The sequence below is a fragment of the Saccopteryx leptura genome, chromosome 2 (genome assembly GCF_036850995.1).
Source record: "Saccopteryx leptura isolate mSacLep1 chromosome 2, mSacLep1_pri_phased_curated, whole genome shotgun sequence".
NCBI lineage: Eukaryota > Metazoa > Chordata > Mammalia > Chiroptera > Emballonuridae > Saccopteryx > Saccopteryx leptura.
The window spans coordinates 216,317,717-216,342,841 of record NC_089504.1 but is presented as its reverse complement, the minus strand read 5'-3'; the positions used below and the strand labels follow the sequence as shown (position 1 = coordinate 216,342,841).

Here is a 25,125-nt window from a genome sequence, read left to right as displayed (position 1 = left end):
TTAAATGCAGGCCATTCCAGCTGGCTCAAGGTTCGGAGGAAACCTGGACTCGGCTGCGGACCTCCGTACCCCTGAGCCCTCTTCTGGAAATCAGAAAAATTCTTCAACAGGCACTTGAGCGGGGATCCCGGCACAGACTCTTGTTGTCCCATCCTGGATGACTCAGGAATAATGAGAAAGGGTAGGATACAGGCAACACACACTATTAACACAAGGAACACACTTGTCTCTCTCACACTCAACTCAGTCATTCGAGCTCAGACAAAACGCAGCACAGCGTGGCGCAAAAAGGATTCCTAATGTGACCGGTCACTCCTAAAGTTAACAAATCCAAATATCCAAATTTCAGAGAGCAGCGTCCCGCTTCTGAAAGCCCTGGGTAGATTACCAGCAACGTCCCACCTACTACCTCAGGATTGTGTGCTCCGGAGCCCAAAAGCCAAACCAAATGAGGATCCTCAGTGAATACTTACTCAGCTCGAGCTGTCCTTCCAGTCTCCGACCCAAAACTCCGCCAAGGGAGAATCCCAGGTGAGCCCCCAAAATGTTGCATCCACCGGGTACGAGAACAAACATCGGAGACTTTCAGGAGTTTAGATGTTACTTTATTGGCCAGTTTAACCTGCGCAGGGCGAACTCCCAAGATGTCCAGAGACACCGTACTCACAAGGAGCTGCAAACGGGGGTCGCGCCTGGCGCTTACAGCCAGGTCCTTATATATCCTAAGTGAGCAAGCATTTAAAGAAGCAGATGTGGCAGTTAGCTATTCGCTAGGGAGGTTGCACGCAGCATAGCAACAGGAGCTGGCATAGCAACAGGGGCCGGGTTTAGCTTAGTGGCGAATTTCAAACATAAACTTCTGATAAGGGTCTCTGATCTTCTTTGTTCTCAGCCTCACAGGGGCCCTATCAGCACTCCCTGTTCCTGCCAGCACTCCCTGTTCCTGCTCTTTTAATAGTTACACTTCTGGCAGCCACAGCACACTTCCCTGAATCTAACAATACACAGCTTCCCAATATCAAGTTTGTAATATTTCAGAAAATTGCTGGAGCACATCGATCACTCTTCTGACTTTCTTTAATCAAAAATAAGAGGCATAAAAATAGAGAACTAAAATGTCTAATGGCATCTGAACTAGCAGGTTCACCAAGAGGTTTAAAGGTAAACTTGCATCTGAGGGTTTAATTATAATTACTAGAGAGAAAGTGAATTGTTTTTCAATGTATCTCAGGAGAATACTGACCAGTGGGGTAGGTGGTTATTTAAGCTCCCATTTGGGGGGGGACCCCCAGGTCTCAGAAAGTCTCCTGAGCAGCAGGAGCCGCTCTAGGAAGCCAGGCACAGCTGACACAGCCGTTCCGAGAAAATGGATCCTTTCTCAGGCTTCCCTTGGCAAGATTAGCCATCCACCCACAGGTACCTTCACTTCCAAAAGGAAGTTGTGTGGATCCATACTAATTCACAACCGTCTCTAGTCAAGAATAGCTGGCCATCTCTAACACATGGTACAGTGATGGTTTCAGAGTGCAAAGTGGGAACCTGGGGGAGGGGAAGGGACATGCCTACACATCACACTCCAGAGCACGAAGGTCTTCCAGGAGCTCCTGAGCCACGGTCTGGAGTTGGGGATTGCGGCTCTTGGATATGGCCAGGATGCGCTGCCTGGGCAGCGAGCTCCGGAGCTCAGAGGATGACTTGGAAAAGACTTCTGGTTCCAGCACCACTGACTGGACAAGTCGTAAAACATGAAGACACACCTCTGCATCTGGATCTAGGGGAAAAGAGGTTAACCTTCTGGTTAGAATAAAACTCCTAGAGAAATCTCAGGGTAGAATCTACCCATCAAGGGTTCTTAGATTTTTTGAATGACAGATTTGATAGTTTTGAAAACTACAGGCTAACTCAGTGGTTCTCAAAGTGTGCGCCAGGGCACACTGGTGTGCCCTAGAAGATTTCCAGGTGTGCCCTATGGTATTCCAGAGAAATATGTGCCTATTGGGGACCAAAAAACCAATAGGTTTTTGGAGTTTAGATTTTTGGGGGACAGAGGTGTGGGGAATTGGCTGTAAACTGACAGTCTGCCCAACCCCCCACCTCACTTGCCTGATTAGGCTGCAAAAGGCTGTTAAGCTGTGGTGCTGGATTGTTTACCCTACTCCCCATGTTCCCCAGAAAGACTAGAGGCAAGTTTCTTCTATCCTTTGTTTGGTGTAAAGTTAAGATGATATGTATGATGGGGGTTTTCTGCACTCAACACAATTAAGAGTAAAAAGAGAGGAATTCTTCAGTGTATTGACAAGGAAATGAGAGTTTGCCTTTCAAATATATGCCCAAATATTGAAGAAATCACTAGGACACATCGGGCTCATGTTTTTCATAAACACAAGAATGAAAAAACTTAACACAACGCTGGGAGCTGCCAAATTTACTAAATCTTACTAAGAATGTATCCATATATATAAAAAGATAATGTTTTTGTCATTTTTTACATTTTTTAACCCCTCATTTTTACGAATTCTAAAAAGGATAATTCAAAAAATGTAACATAAAAATGCTTTTTAATGTCAGAATAAATTTAATTTTGTTGTATTTATTTTGTTTAATTACCATAAAAGCTCACTTGGACTTTATATTTTTTTCTTTAATATTTGACTTAATTATTATAACATATTTCTCAGAAATTTGTATATAGTGTGCCTACAATTATTTGTAGGATTTTAAATGCGCTCTGACTTCAAAAAGTTTAAGAACCACTGGGCTAACCCATAAACAGCATCATTTCTTGACGTAAAAGCTTAGCTCATAAGAGCAGCATGACAAAACTCAATCATCATCTATTTAGTAACATCTTGTCTTCAAATATTACTCACAGTCACATAACTTTAAGATACTGAACTAAAAATGTCAGGGCTTTTCATGTCGCTGACTATAATTCTGTCCACTTGCAAGGTTGTTTTTAAAAGTGTTACTTCACTTTCACTCTGCCTGCAGCAAGTTCCTCCAAAGCCACACATGGATGTGGCGTCTGTCCAGGACACAGTTCTGGAGTCATGGGCTACAGCATTCACACCGTAGTCGGTTTTCCCATGTGAGTTACAGAGCCTGTTAGCCCTGCATGTATTGTAGCAACCATTAAAACCAGCTGGACTGAAGCAACATAAAGCTCTACCCCTTACCCAGGTGGATCCAGCTCTCTTCACCCTTTCTCCCTACTGGGAGCCTTTAAAATGCCATTAATTCACTTCTTGATTGAATATTGTAATTAGAACTGGGCTCAAAATCAGTACTTCTTTCTTAGACTACACTTAAAAAAAAACCTTTTCAGTAAATGGATTGAGAGAGTGGACTGTACAAACCTTCAGTGAGAACTGCCACAATACCAGGGCCCATCCAGAGCTTCCCCTATTGAATCAGAACTCCCAGGGCATTGTGAGGATGGCTGTGATGGGGAAGGAAAAAAGAGGCCCAGCGTTGGAGTCCTCTTACCTCAAGAGAGGGGAAGGGAACTATCTCTAGTACAAGACCTGCCAAGGGCACTAGGCAGAGCATGGCTCACTAGGGTGCACAGGATCACTAGGGAGGACAGGAGCACTAGGGAGGACGGGCTCACTAGGGAGGACGGGAGCACTAGGGAGGACAGGATCACTAGGGAGGACAGGATCACTAAGGAGGACGGGAGCACTAGGGAGGACAGGATCACTAGGGAGGACAGGATCACTAGGGAGGACGGGATCACTAAGGAGGACAGGATCACTAGGGAGGACGGGATCACTAAGGAGGACAGGATCACTAAGGAGGACGGGAGCACTAGGGAGGACAGGATCACTAGGGAGGACAGGATCACTAAGGAGGACGGGATCACTAAGGAGGACGGGAGCACTAGGGAGGACAGGATCACTAAGGAGGACGGGAGCACTAGGGAGGACAGGATCACTAGGGAGGACAGGATCACTAAGGAGGACGGGATCACTAAGGAGGACGGGATCACTAGGAAGGCCCCACTACGCTGACACAGGACTGGAGTTGAATCAAAACAACAGAGATCTCCCCTCCATCCTCCACCAGAAGCCCAGCAGACACCCAGTAGCCAGAGGGGCAGTCTACAGCTGGGGCAAGAGCAAAGGATGGAAGGACACCCTCTGAGGCACAGACCCAAAGGGAAGGCCAACAAGCTCAGGGGGCAGAGGAATGCTGAGAAAGGCACTCTAGCAATGCAGCCCCCACCTTCAGCACAAGGAAAGGTTAGAGGAATTTGTGTGTTTGTGTGTGTGTGTGTGTGAGCGCGTGTGTTTTAACAGTAATCCCTCATTTATTAATTATCTATTCCAATTCCTTTGCTTTTTCATATAAATTCTACAGTAACTTTTTCTCCCACTATTAAAAATTTTGCAGGTATCTAGATTGAAATTGCAACAAACCAGGATATTAATCTGGAAAAGCACTGACATCATTATGCTGAGTTTTCCTCTTTGTTTCTTTTTTTTGGTCTATATGTATATTTTTTGTATTGACTGTTTTTCACTCAACATTATGCTTTAGAAATTCATCTGTTACCACCTCACCCCTGTTATATTAGCTATTATCAACAAGACGGGTAATAGCAAATGTTGGAGAGGCTGCGGAGAAAAGGGAACTCTCATCCACTGTTGGTGGGACTGTAAAGTAGTACAACCATTATGGAGGAAAGTATGGTGGTTCCTCAAAAAACTGAAAATAGAACTACCTTATGACCCAGCAATCCCTCTACTGGGTATATACCCCAAAACCTCAGAAACATTGATACGTAAAGACACATGTAGCCCCATGTTCATTGCAGCACTGTTCACAGTGGCCAAGACATGGAAACAACCAAAAAGCCCTTCAATAGAAGACTGGATAAAGAAGATGTGGCACATATACACTATGGAATACTACTCAGCCATAAGAAATGATGACATCGTAACATTTACAGCAAAATGGTGGGATCTTGATAACATTATACGGAGTGAAATAAGTAAATCAGAAAAAAAACAAGAACTACATGATTCCATACATTGGTGGAACATAAAAACGAGACTAAGAGATATGGACAAGAGTGTGGTGGTTACCAGGGGTGGGGGGAGGGAGGACATAGGAGGGAGGGAGGGAGAGAATTAGGGGGAGGGGGAGGGGGAGGGGCACAGAGAACTAGATAGAGGGTGACGGAGAACAATCTGACTATGGGCGAGGGGTATGCAACATAATTTAATGACAAGATAACCTAGACATGTTTTCTTTGAATATATGTACTCTGATTTATTAATGTCATCCCATTAACATTAATAAAAAATTATTTAAAAAAAAAAAAAGAAATTCATCTGAATTGATGACAGAAATTGTAGTTCATCTATCTTCATCACTGCATAAGTTTATTATAATTTATTTTCCATTTTTCTATTAATGGATATTTGGGGGTTTTCATGATTTATGCTATTACAAACAATGCTTCCATAAAAAAATTTTAAGTACCTCCAGTGAGACTTTCTTCCTTTTTTTGGACCCACAAATCCCTATTCTACATGTTCTTAATGAAGTCTTTATAAATTATAAAATAAAGCATACACAAAAAGAGAGAGAATAATAACTAACCCTATGTATGTACTCATTAGCCAGCTTAGTCATGTCTAGTATTTCTTTCATTCCCCCTCCCACTCCCTGCCACCTTGGCAACCAGCCATCAGTTTGTTCTCTATCTATGGGTGTGCTTCTGTTTGGTTTTGTTTATTCATTTGTTTTTAGTTTTTTTTAGATTCTACTTATAAGAGAAATCATACAGTGTCTGTCTGACTTATTTCCCTTAGCACAATGCCTTCTAGGTCCATCCATGCTGTCATAAACGGCAATATTTCCTTCTTTTTATGGCTGAGTAATATCCATATATATCACATCTTCTTTATCCATATATCTGTTGTTGGACAGTTAAGTTGCTTTCATACCTTGGCTATTGTAAATAATGCTGCAATAAACATAGAGGGTACATATATCTTTTTGAATTAGTGTTTTTGTTTTCTTTGAATAAATAACCAGAAGTGGAATTGTTGGGTCATATGGCAGGTATATTTTTAACTTTTTGAAGAATCTCCATACTGTTTTCAATGCTGGCTGCACCAGTTTACACTCCCACCAACAGTGCATTAGGGTTCCTTTTTCTCCACATCCATGTCAACACATGCTTGATTTTCTAATGATAGCCATTCTGACAGGTGTAAGGTGATATCTCGTAGTTTTGATTTGCATTTTCATTATGGTTTGTGATATTCACAATCTTTTCATACAGCTATTCCTCTTCGAAGGAATATCAATTTAGGTCTCAGCCCATTGTTAAATTTTGTGTGTGTGTGTGTGTGTGTGTATGTGTTAAGTTGTATGAGTTCCTAATATATTTTGGATAGTAACTCCTTACTGGATATATCACTGGTGAATATCTTCCCCTTCAGTAGTCTTTCTTTTCATTTTGTTGATGGTTTCTTTTGCTGTGCAAAAATTTTTTAGTTTAGCCTGACCAGGCGGTGGCGCAGTGGATAGAGCATCGGACTGGGACGCGGAGGACCCAGGTTCGAGACCCCGAGGTCGCCAGCTTGAGCACAGGCTCATCTGGTTTGAGCAAGGCTCACCAGCTTGAGCCCAAGGTCACTGGCTTGAGCAAGGGGTCACTCAGTCTGCTGTAGCCCCCTAGTCAGGGCACATATGAGAAACCAATCAATGAACAACTAAGGAGACTAAGGAGCCACAACAAAGAATTGATGCTTCTCATCTCTCTCCCTTCCCATCTGTTCCTATCTGTCCCTCTCTCTGTCTCTGAACTTTTTAGTTTAATGGAGTCCCATTTTTGTATTATTTCTTTTGTTCCTTTGTCCAAAAAGATATTACTAAGACCAGTGTCAAAGAGTTTACTGCCTATGTTTTTCTCTAGTTTTATGGCTTCAGGTCTTATATTTAAGACTTTAATATATTGTGAGTTTATTTTTGTATATGATGTAAGAAAGTGGTCCAATTTCTTTTTTTTTAAACATGTACCTGCACCCTCAGCAACAAAACCCAAACTCAGCTTAACACCTGACATACTGGCAAGGCGTGGCCTTTCCAGGAGGAAACACTACTGACCTCATTCTCCCCTGCAGGGGTTGGTACGCTATGGCCCAAAGGCCAAATGCAGCCCATGAACCGTTGCTGTACAGGCTGTGAGCTAAGAGTAATATTTACACTTTAAAAAGGTTATTTTAAAAATAAATAAATAAACACACAGAAGACTAATGTGCAAAAGAAACCGCATGTAGCCCTCAAAGCTCAAAACATTTACTACCTGGTCCATTACAGGAAAGTTTGCTGGACCCTCACACATTCTCTACTGCCCTGTGCACAATGTACAACATTCAATCAGAAATGACAATGACAAAGCCAGGTAAATAAAAACCTCCCGCAGCGAAGTGATAAAGTAATCATCAGAGCCATGCTGAGATGACCCAGATACAGAAACAATCAAAAAAGGAATGTGAAATAAATATTAAAAGACAGAGAATACATAAAACAGCAAGACCCAACTATACATTGTCTGAAACCCAAGATAAATATAGCTTCTTTCTCAACACTGCCTATGGAGATGCCCTCAGGCTCCTCCCCCCCATCAAGTCCAAGATTGTCAAAAAGGGGACTAAAAAGTTCATCCAGCACCCAGATAGATATATCAAAATTAAGTGTAACTGGTGGAAACCCAGAGGCACTGACAATAGGGTGTGCAGAAGATTTAAGGACCAGATCTTGATGCCCAACATGGGCTGTGGGAACAACAGAGAACAAAGCACACACTGCCCAGTGGCTTTCAGAAGTGCCAGGTCCACAATGTTAAGGAGCTTGAAGTGCAGCTATGTGCAACAAATCTCACTGCGCTGAGGTTGCTCCCACATCTCTTCAAGAACCGCAAAGCCACTGTGGAAAGAGCAGCCCGTGGGCCATCAGAGTCACCAACCCCAACGCCAGGCTGCATAGCAAAGAAAATGAATAGACAGCCTATATGCACACAGTATTTGTGTTAATAAAACCATAAAATTCTGCCAAAATAAGATAAGTATAAAGGCATAGGTTAAAAGTAAAAGAATATTAAAAATATGTCACACAAACACTAATTAAAAGAAGGCTGCAGGGTTCATATTATAACTGACAAAGTAGACTTTGGAAGAACTATTACTAGAAATAAGGAAGGACTTTGCAGAATTATAAAGAGGTCAAAGTGCCAAAAAGACAATAATTTTAATTACATATGTAACCGAACAACAGAACTTCAAAAAACACAAAGCACAATATAATAGAACTCCCAGGGCAAAGAAAACAATTTACAATTACATTTGGAATTATTAAATTTAAAAAAGAAAGAAAATCAGTAAGAATACAGAATCCCTGAATAATAAATACTATCAACCAACTTGACCTAATTAACATTTAAAAGAATTCAAAGGATGTTCTGTGATCACAAGGGATTAAATTAGAAATAACGAAAATACATAATAAACAAAATAACAGAAATACAAAATATATAACAGAAAAACATCTGAAAAATTCCCAAATAAAGTAACACACTTTTAAATAACTGTATCAAAAAGGAGGTAGTCATAAGGGAGACCAGACAATATTGTGAAAACAAAAATGCAACATTATCAAAATTTGTGTGTGCAGTCATGTCAGTGCTCATAAGGGGAAATTATAGCCCTCAATGTTCATATTAGCAAAGAGCAAAGGTCTCAAATTAGTTATCACAGCTTTCCTTTCTTATTTTAAAAATTTTTTAAATCTGTTTTGCAAACGATGCAGTTAGGAAATAAAAAGACAACCACTGGACTGGGAGAAAATATTTGCAAAACTCCCATCTGATATAAAAAAACAAAAACAAAAAAACCACCCCAAAATCCTGAATCCAGAATATAAAGATAATGCTGAAAATTCAATAACAAAACTTAATAAAAATACAAATATTGATTGACTTACGACCCATGCAACTTACGACCATTCGACTTCATGATCACAATCGCTAGCCACGACTGCTCCGCATCTGGCAGCGCAAGCGTTGCCCAGCTGGGTGTACGACAGTGTGAACCAGCTTCCGGCAGCACTACCATCTCCGCATGCACCATTTCAATTGTTATCCCAGACTCGGTACGGCAATTTGTGTTTTGTGTCTTGGATATTTTTCATCAAACCCCTCCCAAGATGTCTACCAAGAGGAAATTGTCTTTGCAAATTTAAACCAGTTGTACTGGTAATGCAGTGTTTTACTTAAACCTGACGAATGTAAAAATAAGAAACAAAATGGTGTAGAGATGGTACAAATGGCATAAAATGAACAAAGAAAATTATGATATATAACAATAATGAAAGAAAATTATGATAAATTATGACTTAGAGATTTTTATAACATCATTTTACAGTACTGTACATATAGCCTACTCAACTTACAACCAAATCGTGTTACGACCGGTCTGTCGGAACCAATTGTGGTCATAAGTTGAGCACTAGCTGTAGGCAGAATATCAAATCAGCACAGGAGTTTTAACCTGCTCCATTTCTGACCTGGGCTGGCTCACCCTGACTTAGGCAACCTGATGGCTCCCAAAAAATATTTGAAAAGACACATCTTTTCATGTGCTTACTTGCCAATTGTATATATTCTTTGGTTAAGTGTCTTTTCAAATATTTTATTTACAATGTCTATGCTTATAATTTCCAAACACTGGAAATAACCCAACAACCTTCAACTGATGAATGGATAAGTCAGTGGTATATTACAGAAGAGTAATCAGCAATAAAAGAAATTAACAACTTATACACACAATAACATGATGAATTGCAAATGCATTATGTTAAGGGAAAAAGTCAGAATTTAAAATCTATATATTCATGATTTTGTTTATATACCATTCTGGAAATGGTTAAAACTATAGAAACAGATATTTCAAAAAGAGAAAACTGAGTCAACAGAGAAGAAAAAATTTACTCTATAATGATTCAATAATTCTAATATAAAAAGGATTCCTAGAATTGAAAGGTATACGTTACCAAATTGAAAGAGTGCTTTCAGTTTCCAACAAAACTGGTGAGAGACATGGAACACACCAGCCACAACAACATGAAGCTTCAGGTCAGAAAATGAAGAAAAGACAAGACTCTACAGAGCTTCTAGAAGGAAAAACAGATCACATACAAGAATCAGGAAGCAAAACTTCTCAACATTGGACATTAGAAGATAAAAGCCAAAGCAGAGCTCTCAAGTCCCTGTGCTCATCCTCTGCTGTCCCTGACCTGTCTTCCCCATCTCAATAAACAGCACTACCATTCAACTAATGCTCAAGCCAAAAATACAAGTATTGTTACTGATTCATCTCCCCTTCCCTTCACATCTGTCAGCAGTCTTGTTAACTACCTCCACCACACACCAAATCTGTGACCACCACCCTAGGCTGGGCTATCTTGCCTCACTGAGACCACTATAATCCCCTCTCAGTGGCTTTATTTTATACTTTCATTCTTTCCTCTTCCCATTCTTTCCACTTGCCAAACAGCAACCAGATGAAACCTTGTAATGGAAATTAGAATGTCACTTCCCTGCTCTCCAACACATCCTCACCATGTCAGGATAAAACCCGGTCTTCAACCTAACTGAAGACGCCCCACCTGATCTAGCCCTGCTGCTTCCCTGAACTTATCTCCCAGCACTCACCCCTCCTCACTGTGCACCAGTGACACTTGGCCAGCTCTCGTGTTCTTAGATATGCCTAAGTCCTTTTGTCCTAGATGTCCTCTCTACCCAGAATGCCCTTCCCCCAATCCTCATATGCCTTGCTCCTTTCAAATTTCAGCTTAGCAGTTTTACTCCAATATGTAAAAAGCTTGGAAACTGTCACTCCCACTCTTATAACAAGAAAACCAGAAGAAACTTAAAATCAAAGACTTTTCTTGGAGCTATATTTGAAATGAGGTTGCGGTATAATGACAGGCAAACCTAGAGAGTGACAGCCAAGATCAGGAACAGAAGCAACTGGAGCCTAAACTGACAGGAACACATAAATAATCATGTTGACAAATTGCTGGAAGCTATGTGTGAACTACCATGACAATAAGAAACTTCTGGGGGTATGGCAATCTTAGAAGGACCCCCACATTCTTGTAGGTTTGACCTCCAAGAACCCCACTAGGTTCTCACATGGTCTGGAAGAGGGAAAAGAAGAGTGACCATTCTGAAGTACACCCAGGGTGCTTCCCATGACAAACTCTTCTCTCCAGGAGAAGAGACTTTATGAAGCTTTACCCACCCTACGGGAAGGGTTCTGCTTCCACTACAGCCCCTTCCTCCATTCCTGACTCAAAGATGAGAGAGGGCACAAAGATGTGAGGGTCACAGCCCAGGGATACAGGCCACTGAAGATTAAGATTTAATCAAAAGGTGATAGAATACTCTCCCTCCTCTCACACACCTCAAGTGACACCAACAGGAACTACAAACACAAAGGCTCATAGCTGGGAGACAGAAAGACACAGACTTCATCTAAGAAGCAGTTCTTAGGGAAACCCAAAGGTGACAGGTAATGGTGAGAACAACAGGAATATGAAGCCTCTAGAATCTCCATAGAACACAGCCTAGCCCCTAGCCCAGGGATCCCCAAACTACGGCCCACGGGCCACATGCGGCCCCCTGAGGCCATTTATCCGGCCCCTGCCGCACTTCCAGAAGGGGCGCCTCTTTCATTGGTGGTCAGTGAGAGGAGCACATTGACCATCTCATTAGCCAAAAGCAGGCCCATAGTTCCCATTGAAATACTGGTCAGTTTGTTGATTTAAATTTACTTGTTCTTTATTTTAAATATTGTATTTGTTCCCATTTTGTTTTTTTACTTTAAAATAAGATATGTGCAGTGTGCATAGGGATTTGTTCATAGTTTTTTTTATAGTCCGGTCCTCCAACGATCTGAGGGGACAGTGAACTGGCCCCCTGTGTAAAAAGTTTGGGGACCCCTGCCCTAGTCAGATTAACATAAAACCACTCAAGTCCTATCTACCCGATAAATAATGTCTATCCTTCAATCAAAAATTACAAGGTGCCTGACCAGGTGGTGGCGCAGGCAGTGGACACAGCGTCAGACTGGGATGCAGAGGACCCAGGTTCAACACCCTGAGGTCGCCAGCTTGAGTGCAAACTCATCTGGTTTGAGCAAGGCTCACCAGCTTGAGCCCAAGGTCGCTGGCTCAAGCAAGGGGTCACTCGGTTTGCTGTAGCCCCATGGTCAAGGCACATATGAGAAACCAATCAATGAATAACTAAGGAACCGCAACAAAGAATTGATGCTTCTCATCTCTCTCCCTTCCTATCTGCCTGTCCCTCTCTCTGACTCTCTCTGTCTCTCCCACAAGAAAAAAAAATTATAAGATACACTAAAAGGAAAAATGCACAGTCTGAAGAAACAAATCAAGCATCAGAACCACACTCAGATATGATAGAGATTTTTGGAATTATCAGACAGGGAATTTAAAATAACCATGATTAGGATGCTAAAGGCTCGGTATTAGTCAGCTCAGACTGCCAAAACAAAATACCACAGATGGGGTGGCTTGCACAACAGAAATGTACTTTCTCACAATTCTGAAGGCTGACAGTTCAAGATTAAGGTGTCAGCAGAGCTGGTTTCCCTGAGGCCTTGTGCTGCAGATGGCCTTTTCTCTGTGCTCACACATGCCTGTGTCTCTCCCTGTGTCCTAATCTCTTCCTATAAGAACACCTGTCAGATTGGATTAAGATCCACCCTACTGGCCTCATTTTAACTTAATTACCCCTTTAGAGGCCCTATTTCCAAATTCAATCACCAAGATACGGAATGGTTAGGGCTTTAACATAGAAATTTTCAACAATTCAACCCATCACAGTCTCTAATATGAGAACAGAGCAAAGTAAACAGAGGTAGAAACTGCAAGAAATAATCAATTTCAGTTTAAATATTCTCTCCAGAGTCAGACTCTTACCAGCAATGTAATTACCCACTAACCCTGTTACCCATCACCCTACTTTAATTCTCTGAATACCATTGGAGTTATCTTCTCTCCTCCCCAGTGAAAAGCTTCAGGAAACATGGACCTTGTTTGACTTGCCCATTACTTTATCTCCGATACAATAAATATTTGCCAAATGAATGAGAAGATTGTATTTTATGTGGCTAAGGCTGATGTAATACAAATGATAAGAAAATTTCAGAACAAATAAAATAACTAGGCAAGCTGCAGAAACATAAGTCCTTCAAAAAAGGGAAAAGTAAAACAAGCTACTGGAAGTCATAAATAAGACACACAGTCAAGGGTGCAGCCCAACAGGAACAACTTCAGGTGACATCATCATAAGGGAACAGTCAGCTTGGTGACAGCACTGGAAGGGAACACAGACTAAGGTTAAGGCAATTGTCTTCTAAGCACCCAAACTGTACAGGAAAGAATAAGATGGAACTCTGTCTGGGCCACCGATTAGCAAATTCTAAGTTATAACTACACAATTTTATCTTTTTATTCCACAGTTTGTCTTTTAAGATAATCATAAGAAACCTAATTACTTGAGACTGAAAACATTCCCATACATGGCTCAATTTTGGGTTTAGAAATGGGTGAAGCAACTTGAATGAGAAAAGGCATTCACCTGACCCCAAAACAGATATGACACAGATGTTAGGCTTATCTGACAGGAGTTTCTAAACAGTCACCATAAAAGTTCTTCAAGGAACAGCCATAACATGCTGGAAACAAATGAAAAAACAGAAAGTCTCAGCAAAGAAACAGAAGATATAAAGAACAAAATGGAAACATTACAACTGAAATATACAAAACTTGATGGAGACAAAATGGAGGGGCCAGAGAAAAGAATCAGTGACCTCGAAGCTAGGACAACAGAAATTACCCAATTTGAATGACAGGGAGAAAAGAGAAGAGAAATGAAATGAACAGAGCCTCTGCATCTACTGAGACTTAACAAAGATTTAACATTCATGTCATTGCTGTCTGGAAAGGGAGGGAAAGTCAGCAGGGCTAAAAAATACTCCAAGAAATAATGACAGAGATTTTGCTCTATTTGGCAACAGACACAAACCTACAGATCCAAGAAGCTGAGCAAACGCCAAACGGTAAACCTCAAAAAATCTGTGCCAAGACATATGACAGCCAAACTTCTGAAAACTAAGGACAAAGAAAAAGTCTTGAAATCAGCAGGAGAGAAATAACACCTCACCTATGAGAGAAAAACAATTCAATGATACTGGATTTCTCATCAGAAACTGTGGAGGCCAGAAGGAAGTGACACAATATTTTCCATGTGTTGAAACAAAGAACTGTCAACTCAGAATCCTTTATTCAGGGAAAATGTCCTTCAGGAATAAAGGGGAATCAAGATATTCTCTGTTGACCTACTCTGAAAGAATGGCTAAATCACACAAAAATTTGTACAGGAATGTTCATAGATACATTATTCAGTAACAGCCCATTGACACTGGCCCCTCGTGCAAGTCATGCCGTAGATAACAGCCCAGGGAGTCACACACATATGTAAGTTCTGATACAACTTCTCCGTACCCTGAGATCAACAGCCTCTCTGGCCTCCCCAGCACCATCACCAATTTGCTCCTTAGATAAGATCCCATCTGGGGCTTGCCCAAACCCCACTCTTTTGGTTTGAATTGACCAACCCAGCTCCAGCCCAGAAACCTCAAAGCACACTACCCACAGATGCTAATAAAGGCATGAGCCCCAGGTCCTGCCCTTTCTCTGTCTTCACTCTGCCTTGACCTCCCCGTAGGATCCCTCCAGGTTGGCCAGGTACCTCCTTCAGGACCTGTGAGTAATAAATTCTCTATTTCAATTTCCCTTGTGGCCTACTGTTAAACCATCTAGCAAACTGTATTGCATTTACTAAGTGTTAATTTGATCATTTATAATAGCCCCAAAATGGAAACAACACAATGTCCATTGAGTGATGAATGGATCAACAAAATGTGGTATGTCTACACTATAGAATATTATTTGGCAATGAGAAGGAATAGAATACTAATACATGCTACAACATGGATGATCCTTGAAAACATGCTAAATGAAAGAAGCCAGACATAAAAAAGGTACATTTGTAAAATTCCAATTTTATAATTTGCCCATAATAGGTAAATCCATAGAGACAAAGAGCAGATTAGTGGTTGCCAGGGGCTGGGTGGGAAGAATAATGGGGAGTGACTGCTAATGGATATAGGGGTTTCTATGGTAGTAATGAAAATATTCTTCTTCTTTTTTTCAGAGAGAGAGAGTCAGAGAAAGGGATACACAGGGACAGACAGACAGGAATGGAGAGATGAGAAGCATCAATCATTAGTTTTTCGTTGCGCATTGCGACACCTTAGTTGTTCATTGATTGCTTTCTCATACGTGCCTTGACCATGGGCCTTCAGCAGACCGAGTAACCCTTTGCTCTAGCCAGTGACCTTGGGTCCAAGCTGGTGAACTTTTGCTCAAACCAGATGAGCCCGCACTCAAGCTGGCGACCTCGGGGTCTCGAACCTGGGTCCCCGGCATCCAAGTCCGATGCTCTATCCACTGCGCCACCACCTGGTCAGGCTAAAAATATTCTTAAATTACATGATAGTGATGGTTGCACAACTCTGTGAATACACACAAAACTACTGAGTTACATACTATAAGAGGTTGAATTTTAGGGAATGTGTGTTATATCTCAACAAAGCTATTTTTAGAAAAAGGAGATTGGGGGAAAACTGAAAAAATTTGAATTAGGGCTAAAGATTAGGTAATAAGCATGTACCAATGTTAATTTCCTATTTTAATAACTAATCTATAATTATGTAAAATGTTAACATTATGGGAAGCTAGGTGAGGCATCCTTTGTAAAAAATGTGTAATTCTTACAACTTTTCTGTAAATCTAAGAAACAGAAGAGAGAAGAGCTAAAGAAAGTTCTCTAAACAGAAAGGATATGATCAAAGAATAAATATCAGAACTTCAAAAGGAAGAAAGAACAACGAAAAGAATAAAAATAAGGGTGTATACAACAGACTCTGCTTCTCTTGAGTTCTCTAAATTATGCTTGTTGGTTGAAGCAAAAAATTGTTCCAGCATCTGATGTGGTTCTCAATGAACACAGGGAGAATATTTAAAACTTTAGAATAAATGGGGAATGATAAATGGAGTTAAAGTTTCTATACTTAAGAAAACATAATCCTAACAAGACAGAACATTTCCAGCACCACAGAGCTCCCTCATGCCCTTTCCTTTAATCTGTCTCTATCCACAGCAATTGATGTCTTAATGTCTATCAGCACAGATTAGTTTTGCTTATTCTTGAAAATCATATACATGAAATCACCCATTTTTTAAAAAGCACTATTTCATTGTTAAAGCTCAAGCAAATCAAACTAAATAAAATAATGTTCTGCTTGGGTTTTTTCCCTACATTTTTATAAATTTAGTCTCCTCTTGACATTTGGGGCTATTCTCATAAAGTACTACTTTGTGATGAAGTTTGGATGGACATGGAATCACTGCATCATATATGTCTCTTCCCAAACAGTATATAAATTTCTCTGTGTTTTAATGTTTAAGTCATTTAGGAGTGGGGAAGAGAAGCTATGCTAACAGGGCACCAACAATTATAAACCAGTAATGCAATTTTAACAACTTGATCAAAGAACTTCTCTAGGTGACATCCTCTGCGCTCTCAGTCATTGGTATCTGTCACAGACAGATATTCTGGTAAGCACACAGTTCCCTCGTCACATCAGTCACCACCAACAGCACCTGGAAGGAACTGCACCTGCAGCTCGGCCTAAGTCACTGGACCACACCCATGCTGAGCCACTGAGAGGCCTCTGGCTCTGCAGGTTGTGCCAGCTCACTTCACATATGCCCACAGTAGGCCAGGTGCCACGGCAGAGGGTTTATTGCTGGCGAAGAACTAGGAGACTCACCTTCCTTAGTGGCAAGCAATGTCTGCCCCTATTGGTATCTGCAGAGATGTGGGGGAAACCTAGACTGGAAGGTGAGGATGTAACCATATTTCAGTAAAATGATTAGAAATTTTAAAATTGTATTTCTTTCAACACAAGCAGGACTAAATTGTTTTACCCTAAAGCTGGTGTATTGTGACCTAGGTTCCTTAGAAAGAAGCCATGACACATGTACAGCTCTCCCCCAACAGAAAGACAGGCCTGAGACATCCCTTGCCCACCTCCCTCACGCCCCTTCCAACTCTCTGGACACACATTCATCATCTCATTGACTTAGCTCTACAGGTCCCAAGCTGGGCCTCTTGGTCACAAATCCCCCAGATAGTGACAGGTGTTTCCATCTACCCTATGCCTTCCCCACTGCGGAGGGAAACAAAGGACAGGGGGAAAGGGACACTCTGGGAATTAAGGACCAGAAAACAATGACATGGTGCTGAGACATCCCTAACTCCACATACCGAGTGGCAGCTCTTGTCACAGGAACTGAATCCCCATGCCACATTTCTCAAACACAGATACTCACACTGACAGAAAGCTTGACAAACTCAGCCCAGCAGGTTTCCTGACAGCTGACCTGGCTCCCAAAGGCACAGCTCACACACACACACGCTCACACACACACACTCACACACACCCTCACACAGGGCCTTTTCATTCTCAGTCATACATAAAATTAAAAGTTTAGCTTTACTTATGTGCTAACTATTCTGTTTTTAAAAATCCATGCATTAAATGCATAAACTGAATCATGAGGTCAGCTGCCAGTTCATCTCCATGACAGAGCATCATACAGGGGTGAAGCATGTAATCTGAAATTTCCCCACCATTTCCTTAGCAAAGCTACTTAAACTAAGGCTTACCAGCATTGTTTTCTCATCTGCAGACTGAAGGTTTAATGATCTAAATGGTTACTGTAGAGACTGAATAAGAAGACATGAAATTCTATCAAATTGTTTGGTACCTAGCTGGCATTCCATAAATAGCAATTTCCAGACTACACAAAACAAAACTTCACCTGCTCCCCCCCCCCCCCCCATCAGCAGCCCACTCTCACCATATAGGCCTGCGCAGCTCTTCCAACAGAGCAGGCAGCCCAACCTCGGAACTCTTGCACTGCTCATCCCTCTCGTAAACATGCTTCCCCAGAAATCCTAGAACCAATGTCCCACTTCCTTCAGGTCTTTGTGTGGAAATCAGCGGCTCAATAGCCTTCCATGAACACCTTAAAATTAAAACAACAGCAAATGCTGCTCTCTTATTCCCCTTCCCTGCCTTTTTTTTCTCAGTAGCATTAACCATCATAAAACATGCTGTGAGTTTTGCTTATTTGTTTTTTCTACTATCTCTCTTCAGTCACCAACTCCATGAAGACAAGGACTTAGGACTGACTGGCTCACTGCTGTATCCCCAATGCCAAGAACAGTGCCTGTATATAATAGAAGCAAATCAATAAAAGAGTTGTTGAATCTGACTTTGGGTGATGGGTAAGCAACATAATTGATTGACAAGATAACCTGGACATGTTTTCTTTGAACATATGTACCCAGATTTATTGATGTCACCCTAGTAAAATTAATATAAATAAATAAATAAATAAATAAATAAGTTGTTGAGTGAATTAAGTGCCCAGAGACAGAGGACAAAGGAATTACATGAGTCAAAAGAAAACATTGCTATGGGGAGTAAATCTTTTTAAAGATATTCAAGATCTCTATGTAAGAAAACAATATATTATTAAGAGAAAGATCTAAACAGTGAAGAGATATACCATGTCATGTACTGAAGTCTCAACATTGTAAAGATGTCAGTTTTTCTAAACTGATCTACAAATTCAGTGCAATTTTAATCAAAATCAAAAGGCCTTTCTTTGTGGAGTTTTACATACGGCTTCTAAAAATTACATTGAACACATTCAATGAAAGCAAAGGCATTCTTGAAGAAAAATAAGATAGGAGGAAGTGTCTATACCATCTCTACAAAAGACGATGTGGGCTTTTGAAGATGGCAGCGGAGTAGGCGGACGCACAGATGCCCAGCTCTCAACACCAAACTGGAATACAAATCAATTCAGGAAAAATCAGCATGAAAAACCAACACTGAACTGCAAGAACAGCTCTCAAAAACCAAGGAGCAAAGAGGAAGCCACAATAATCCTGGTAAGGAGTGCCTGAATCTCCTCTGCTTACAGGAACGGAAGGGGGGGGGGGGTGAGGCTGAGAGCCCAGAGAGGATTTCACAGAGGAAAAAGAGCAGAAACTACTGCTCACAGCCACTTACCTGGCGACCAGGGAGCAAGGTGGGTTGAAAAGACCAGCTTATCTCCCAAGTGGAAAGGACAAGGAGAGGGACAGACTGTGAGGGGCTAAGGTATACAAGAAACGAAATAAAAAAGCTGACTCATTCGTGCTGGAGGCGGCCATAGCTGGGGGAGGGACTGAACCTTTCACAAAACAGAGCTGAAGTGCTCTGATAGATCTCTGGACATCTATCCAGCTCCAATCAGTGCAACAAGACACAGCTGAAAACAAAAAGTGGGGAGGAGGGGCAGTAACTCAGGTCTTCATGGAGATCTGAGATACACCTCCCCCTACTGAAGCTGAGAAAAAACCCTGCCCCCAGTGAGATTAGTTGGTGGAAGAGACCTTCAGCGTCTCAGGTTACACCCACAACATTCCTGGTTACAGTTTCAAGGAAGCCCCCTGCTGAGATCAGTTAACAAGACTATCACCTGTTAAAAAAACAAACAAATCAAGACTTCAAAGCTGCCCAAATCCGAAAGTGGATTACAAATAATAGCTGATACCAACCCAAGAAGACCTAGAAATAACACAACTGAAAACTGGAGGCAGACAACACCAAGCCTAGACTCAACCAACTCTACAAATAAAACACCATTATGAGAAAACAAAGGAGTGCAACCCAAATGAAACCACAAGAGACACCTTTGAGAGATGAGCTGAGTGATATGGAAATAATCAAACTTCCAGATGCGGAGTTCAAAATAATGATTATAAGGATGCTTAGGGATCTTAGAACAACAATGGAGGGGCAGTTTGAAAACCTAAATAAAGAAATAGCAAGTATAAAAAAGGATATTGAAATATTAAAAAAGAATCAGTCAGAGATGACAAATACAATATCAGAAATGAAGACCACAATGGAAGGAATTAAAAACAGGATGGATACAGCTGAGGATCGAAACAGCGAGTTGGAGGACAACTGGAATGAAGGCATGAAAGCAGAGAAGAAAAGAGAAAAGAGACTCAAAAAGTCAGAGGAAACACTTAGAGAGCTCTGTGACACCATGAAGAGAAATAACATCCGCATCATAGGGGTTCCTGAAGAAGAAGAAAAAGAACAAGGGATAGAGACTTTGTTCAATCATATCATAACTGAAAACTTCCCTAAATTAATGCAAGAGAAACTCTCACAAGTCCAAGAAGCACAGAGAACTCCATTAAAGAGAAACTCAAAGAAACCTACACCAAGACACATCATAATTAAAATACCAAAGCTAAGCGATAAAGAGAAAATATTAAAAGCTGCAAGAGAAAAAAAAGTTATCACCTACAAAGGAGCCCCCATAAGGATGACATCCGACTTCTCAACAGAAACACTTGAGGCCAGAAGGGAATGGCAAGAAATATTCAAAGTAATGCAGAACAAGAACCTACAACCAAGACTACTTTATCCAGCAAGGCTATCGTTTAAAATCGAAGGAGAAATAAAAAGCTTCCCAGACAAAAAACAACTCAAGGAATTCATTACAACCAAACCAACGCTGCAAGAAATGTTAAGGGGCCTGTTGTAAACAGATCAAAGTTGGAAAAGAATATAGCAAAAAAAGGAATACACCTTTAAAGAAGAAAATGGCAATAAACAACTACATATCAATAATAACCTTAAATGTAAATGGATTAAATGATCCAATCAAAAGACATAGGGTAGCTGCGTGGATAAGAAAACAGGACCCATACATATGTTGTCTATAAGAGACACACCTTAGAACAAAAGACACACATAGATTGAAGGTAAAAGGATGGAAAAAACATTTCAAACGGAAATGAAAAAAAAGCTGGGGTGGCAATACTTATATCAGACAAATTGGACTTTAAAACAAAGGATATAGTAAGAGATAAAGAAGGCCACTACATAATGATAAAAGGAGTAATCCAACAGGAAGATATAACTATTATAAATATCTATGCACCTAATGTAGGAGCACCCAAATATATAAAACAGACTTTGATGGATTTAAAGGGCGAGATCAACAGCAATACTATAATAGTAGGGGATTTCAATACCCCACTAACATCACTAGATAGATCCTCAAGAAGGAAAATTAACAAAGAAACAGCAGACTTATTGGAAACACTAGATCAACTCGATTTAATAGATATCTTCAGATCCTTTCACCCTAAAGCAGCAGAATATACATTCTTTTCAAGTGCTCATGGTACATTCTCTAGGATAGACCACATGTTAGGGCACAAAAGTGCTCTCAACAAATTTAAGAAAACTGAAATCATATCAAGCACTTTCTCCGATCACAACGGCATGAAACTAGAAATGAATCACAGCAGAAAAGCTCAAAAATTCTCAAACACATGGAAACTAAATAGCAGGGTGTTAAATAATGAATGGATAAAGAATGAGATCAAAGAAGAAATAAAAAAATTCCTAGAAACGAATGACAATGAGCATACAACAACTCAAAATTTATGGGACACAGCGAAAGCAGTGCTGAGAGGGAAGTTCATAGCACTACAGGCACACTTTCAGAAGCTAGAAAAATCTCAAATAAACAACTTAACCCTGCATCTAAAAGAATTAGAAAAATAACAGCAAGTAAAGCCCAAATGTAGTAGAAGGAAGGAAATAATAAAGATCAGAGCAGAAGTAAATGACATAGAGGCTAAAGAAACAATACAGAGGATCAATGAAACTAGGAGCTGGTTCCTTGAAAAGGTAAACAAGATTGATGAACCTTTAAGTAGACTCACCAAGAAAAAGAGAGAGAGGACTCAAATAAATAAAATTAGAAATGAGAGAGGAGAAATAACAACTGACACAACAGAAATACAAAATATTGTAAGAAAATACTATGAAGAACTGTATGCCAAAAAACTAGACAACCTAGATGAAATGGAAAAATTCCTTGAAACATACAATCTTCCAAAAATCAATCTGGAAGAATCAGAAAACCTAAACAGACCGATTACAACAAAGGAGATAGAAACAGTTATCAAAAAACTCCCAACAAAGAAAAGTCCAGGGCCCGATGGCTTCACAACGGAATTCTACCAAATATTCAAAGAAGAACTAACTCCTATCCTTCTCAAACTATTTCAAAAAATTCAAGAGGAAGGAAGACTTCCAAGCTCCTTTTATGAGGCGAGCATAATTCTGATTCCAAAACCAGGCAAAGACAACACAAAGAAAGAAAATTATAGGCCAATATCTCTGATGAATATAGATGCTAAAATCCTCAATAAAATATTAGCAAACCGGATCCAGCAATATATGGAAAAAATCATACACCATGATCAAGTGGGATTTATTCTGGGGAGGCAAGGCTGGTACAATATTCGTAAATCAATCAATGTGATTCATCACATAAACAAAAAGAAGGAGAAAAACCATATGACAATTTCAATAGATGCAGAAAAAGCATTTGATAAAATCCAGCACCCATTCATGATCAAAACTCTCAGCAAAGTGGGAATACAGGGAACATACCTCAACATGATAAAAGCCATCTATGAGAAACCCACAGCCAACATCATACTCAATGGGAAAAAATTAAAAGCAATACCCTTAAGATCAGGAACAAGGCAGGGGTGCCCCCTTTCACCACTCTTATTTAACATAGTCCTAGAAGTCCTAGCCACAGCAATCAGACAAGAAGAAGAAATAAAAGGCATTCAAGTTGGAAAAGAAGAAGTAAAACTATCATTATTTGCAGATGATATGATATTGTATATAGAAAACCCTAAAGTCTCAGTCAAAAAACTACTGGACCTGATAAATAAATTCAGCAAAGTGGCAGGATATAAAATCAATACTCAGAAATCAGAAGCATTTTTATACACCAACAATGAACAGTCAGAAAGAGAAATTAAGGAAACAATCCCCTTCACAATTACAACCAAAAAAATAAAGTACCTAGGAGTAAACTTAACCAAGAAGACTAAAGACTTGTACTCGGAAAATTACAAAGCATTGATAAAAGAAATCAAGGAAGATACAAACAAGTGGAAGCATATACCGTGCTCATGGTTAGGAAGAATAAACATCATTAAAATGTCTATATTACCCAAAGCAATCTATAAATTCAATGCAATACCAATTAAAATACCAATGACATACTTCAAAGATATAGAACACATATTCCAAAAATTTATATGGAACCAAAAGAGGACACGAATAGCCTCAGCAATCTTAAAAAAGAAGAATAAAGTGGGAGGTATCACACTTCCTGATATCAAGTTATACTACAAGGCCGTTGTACTCAAAACAGCCTGGTACTGGCATAGGAACAGGCATATAGATCAATGGAACAGAACAGAGAACCCAGAAATAAACTCACAGTTCTATGGACAACTGATATTTGACAAAGGAGGTAAGGAAATACAATGGAGTAAAGACAGCCTCTTTAACAAATGGTGTTGGGAAAATTGGACAGCTACCTGCAAAAAAATGAAACTAGATCACCAGCTTACACCACTCACAAAAATAAACTCAAAATGGATAAAAGACTTGAATGTAAGCCGTGAAACCATAAGCATCTTAGAAGAAAACATAGGCAGTAAGCTCTCGGACATCTCTCGGAGCAATATATTTGCTGATTTATCTCCACGGGGAAGTGAAATAAAAGACAGGATAAACAAATGAGACTATATCAAACTAAAAAGCTTTTGCACAGCTAAAGACAACAAGAACAGAATAAAAAGACAAACTACACAATGGGAGAACATATTTGACAATACGTCTGATAAGGGGTTAATAACTAAAATTTATAAAGAACTTGTAAAACTCAACACCAGGAAGACAAACAACCCAATCCAAAAATGGGCAAAAGAGATGAATAGACACTTCTCCAAAGAGGACATACAGATGGCCAATAGGCATATGAAAAAATGCTCAACATCACTAATGATTAGAGAAATGCAAATTAAAACCACAATGAGATATCACCTCACACCAGTCAGAATGGCGCTTATCAACAAAACAACACAGAATAAGTGCTGGCGAGGATGTGGAGAAAAGGGAACCCTCCTGCACTGCTGGTGGGAATGCAGACTGGTGCAGCTACTGTGGAAAACAGTATGGAGATTCCTCAAAAATCTGAAAATCGAACTGCCTTTTGACCCAGCTATCCCACTTTTAGGAATATACCCCAAGGACACCATAGAACGGCTCGAAAAGGAGAAATGCACCCGCATGTTTGTGGCAGCATTGTTCACAATAGCGAAGATCTGGAAACAGCCCAAGTGTCTGTCAGAGGACGAGTGGATTAAAAAGCTTTGGTACATATATACTATGGAATACTACTCAGCCATAAGAAATGATGACATCGGATCATTTACAATAACATGGATGGACCTTGACAACATTATACGAAGTGAAATAAGTAAATCAGAAAAAAAAACTAAGATGAATCCATACATAGAAGGGACATAAAAATGAGACTCAGAGACATGAACAAGAATGTGATGGCAACAGGGGCGGGAGGTTGGGGGAGGAGGGAGGGGGTGAAGAAGGAGAGAGGGGTTAGGGGAGGGGAGGGGTACAAAGAAAACCAAATAGAAGGTGACAGAAGACAATTTAACTTGGGGGGAGGGGTATACAGCACAATCAAATGTCAAAATAATCTAGAGATATTTTCTCTCAACATATGTACCCTGATTTATCAATGTCACTGCATTAAATTTAATAAAAAATAAAAAAAATAAAAAAAAAAAAAAAAAAAAAAAAATCTTATTAAAAAAAAAAAAAAGACGATGTGACATTGGAAAGTAACAGAGATGGGATGGAGAGGCTGGAAGCACATGCAGAATGCTATTGAAGGGCAAAAGCCACTCTG

At 40.2% G+C, this 25,125-nt stretch overlaps 1 protein-coding gene and 1 pseudogene across 1 annotated transcript in view; one reads left to right on the top strand and one right to left on the bottom strand.

Moving 5' to 3' along the window:
* Positions 1 to 594: 594 nt before the first annotated feature.
* HSF2BP (heat shock transcription factor 2 binding protein) overlaps positions 595 to 25,125 on the bottom strand; it is a 107,534-nt gene continuing 83,003 nt past the window's right edge. The window contains exon 8 of the mRNA XM_066365906.1: positions 595 to 1,771. Coding sequence (XP_066222003.1) covers positions 1,563 to 1,771 — 209 coding nt within the window. The 3' untranslated portion in view covers positions 595 to 1,562. The remainder of the gene's footprint in view (positions 1,772 to 25,125) is intronic.
* On the top strand, positions 7,153 to 8,020 carry LOC136393956 (large ribosomal subunit protein eL32-like; annotated as a pseudogene).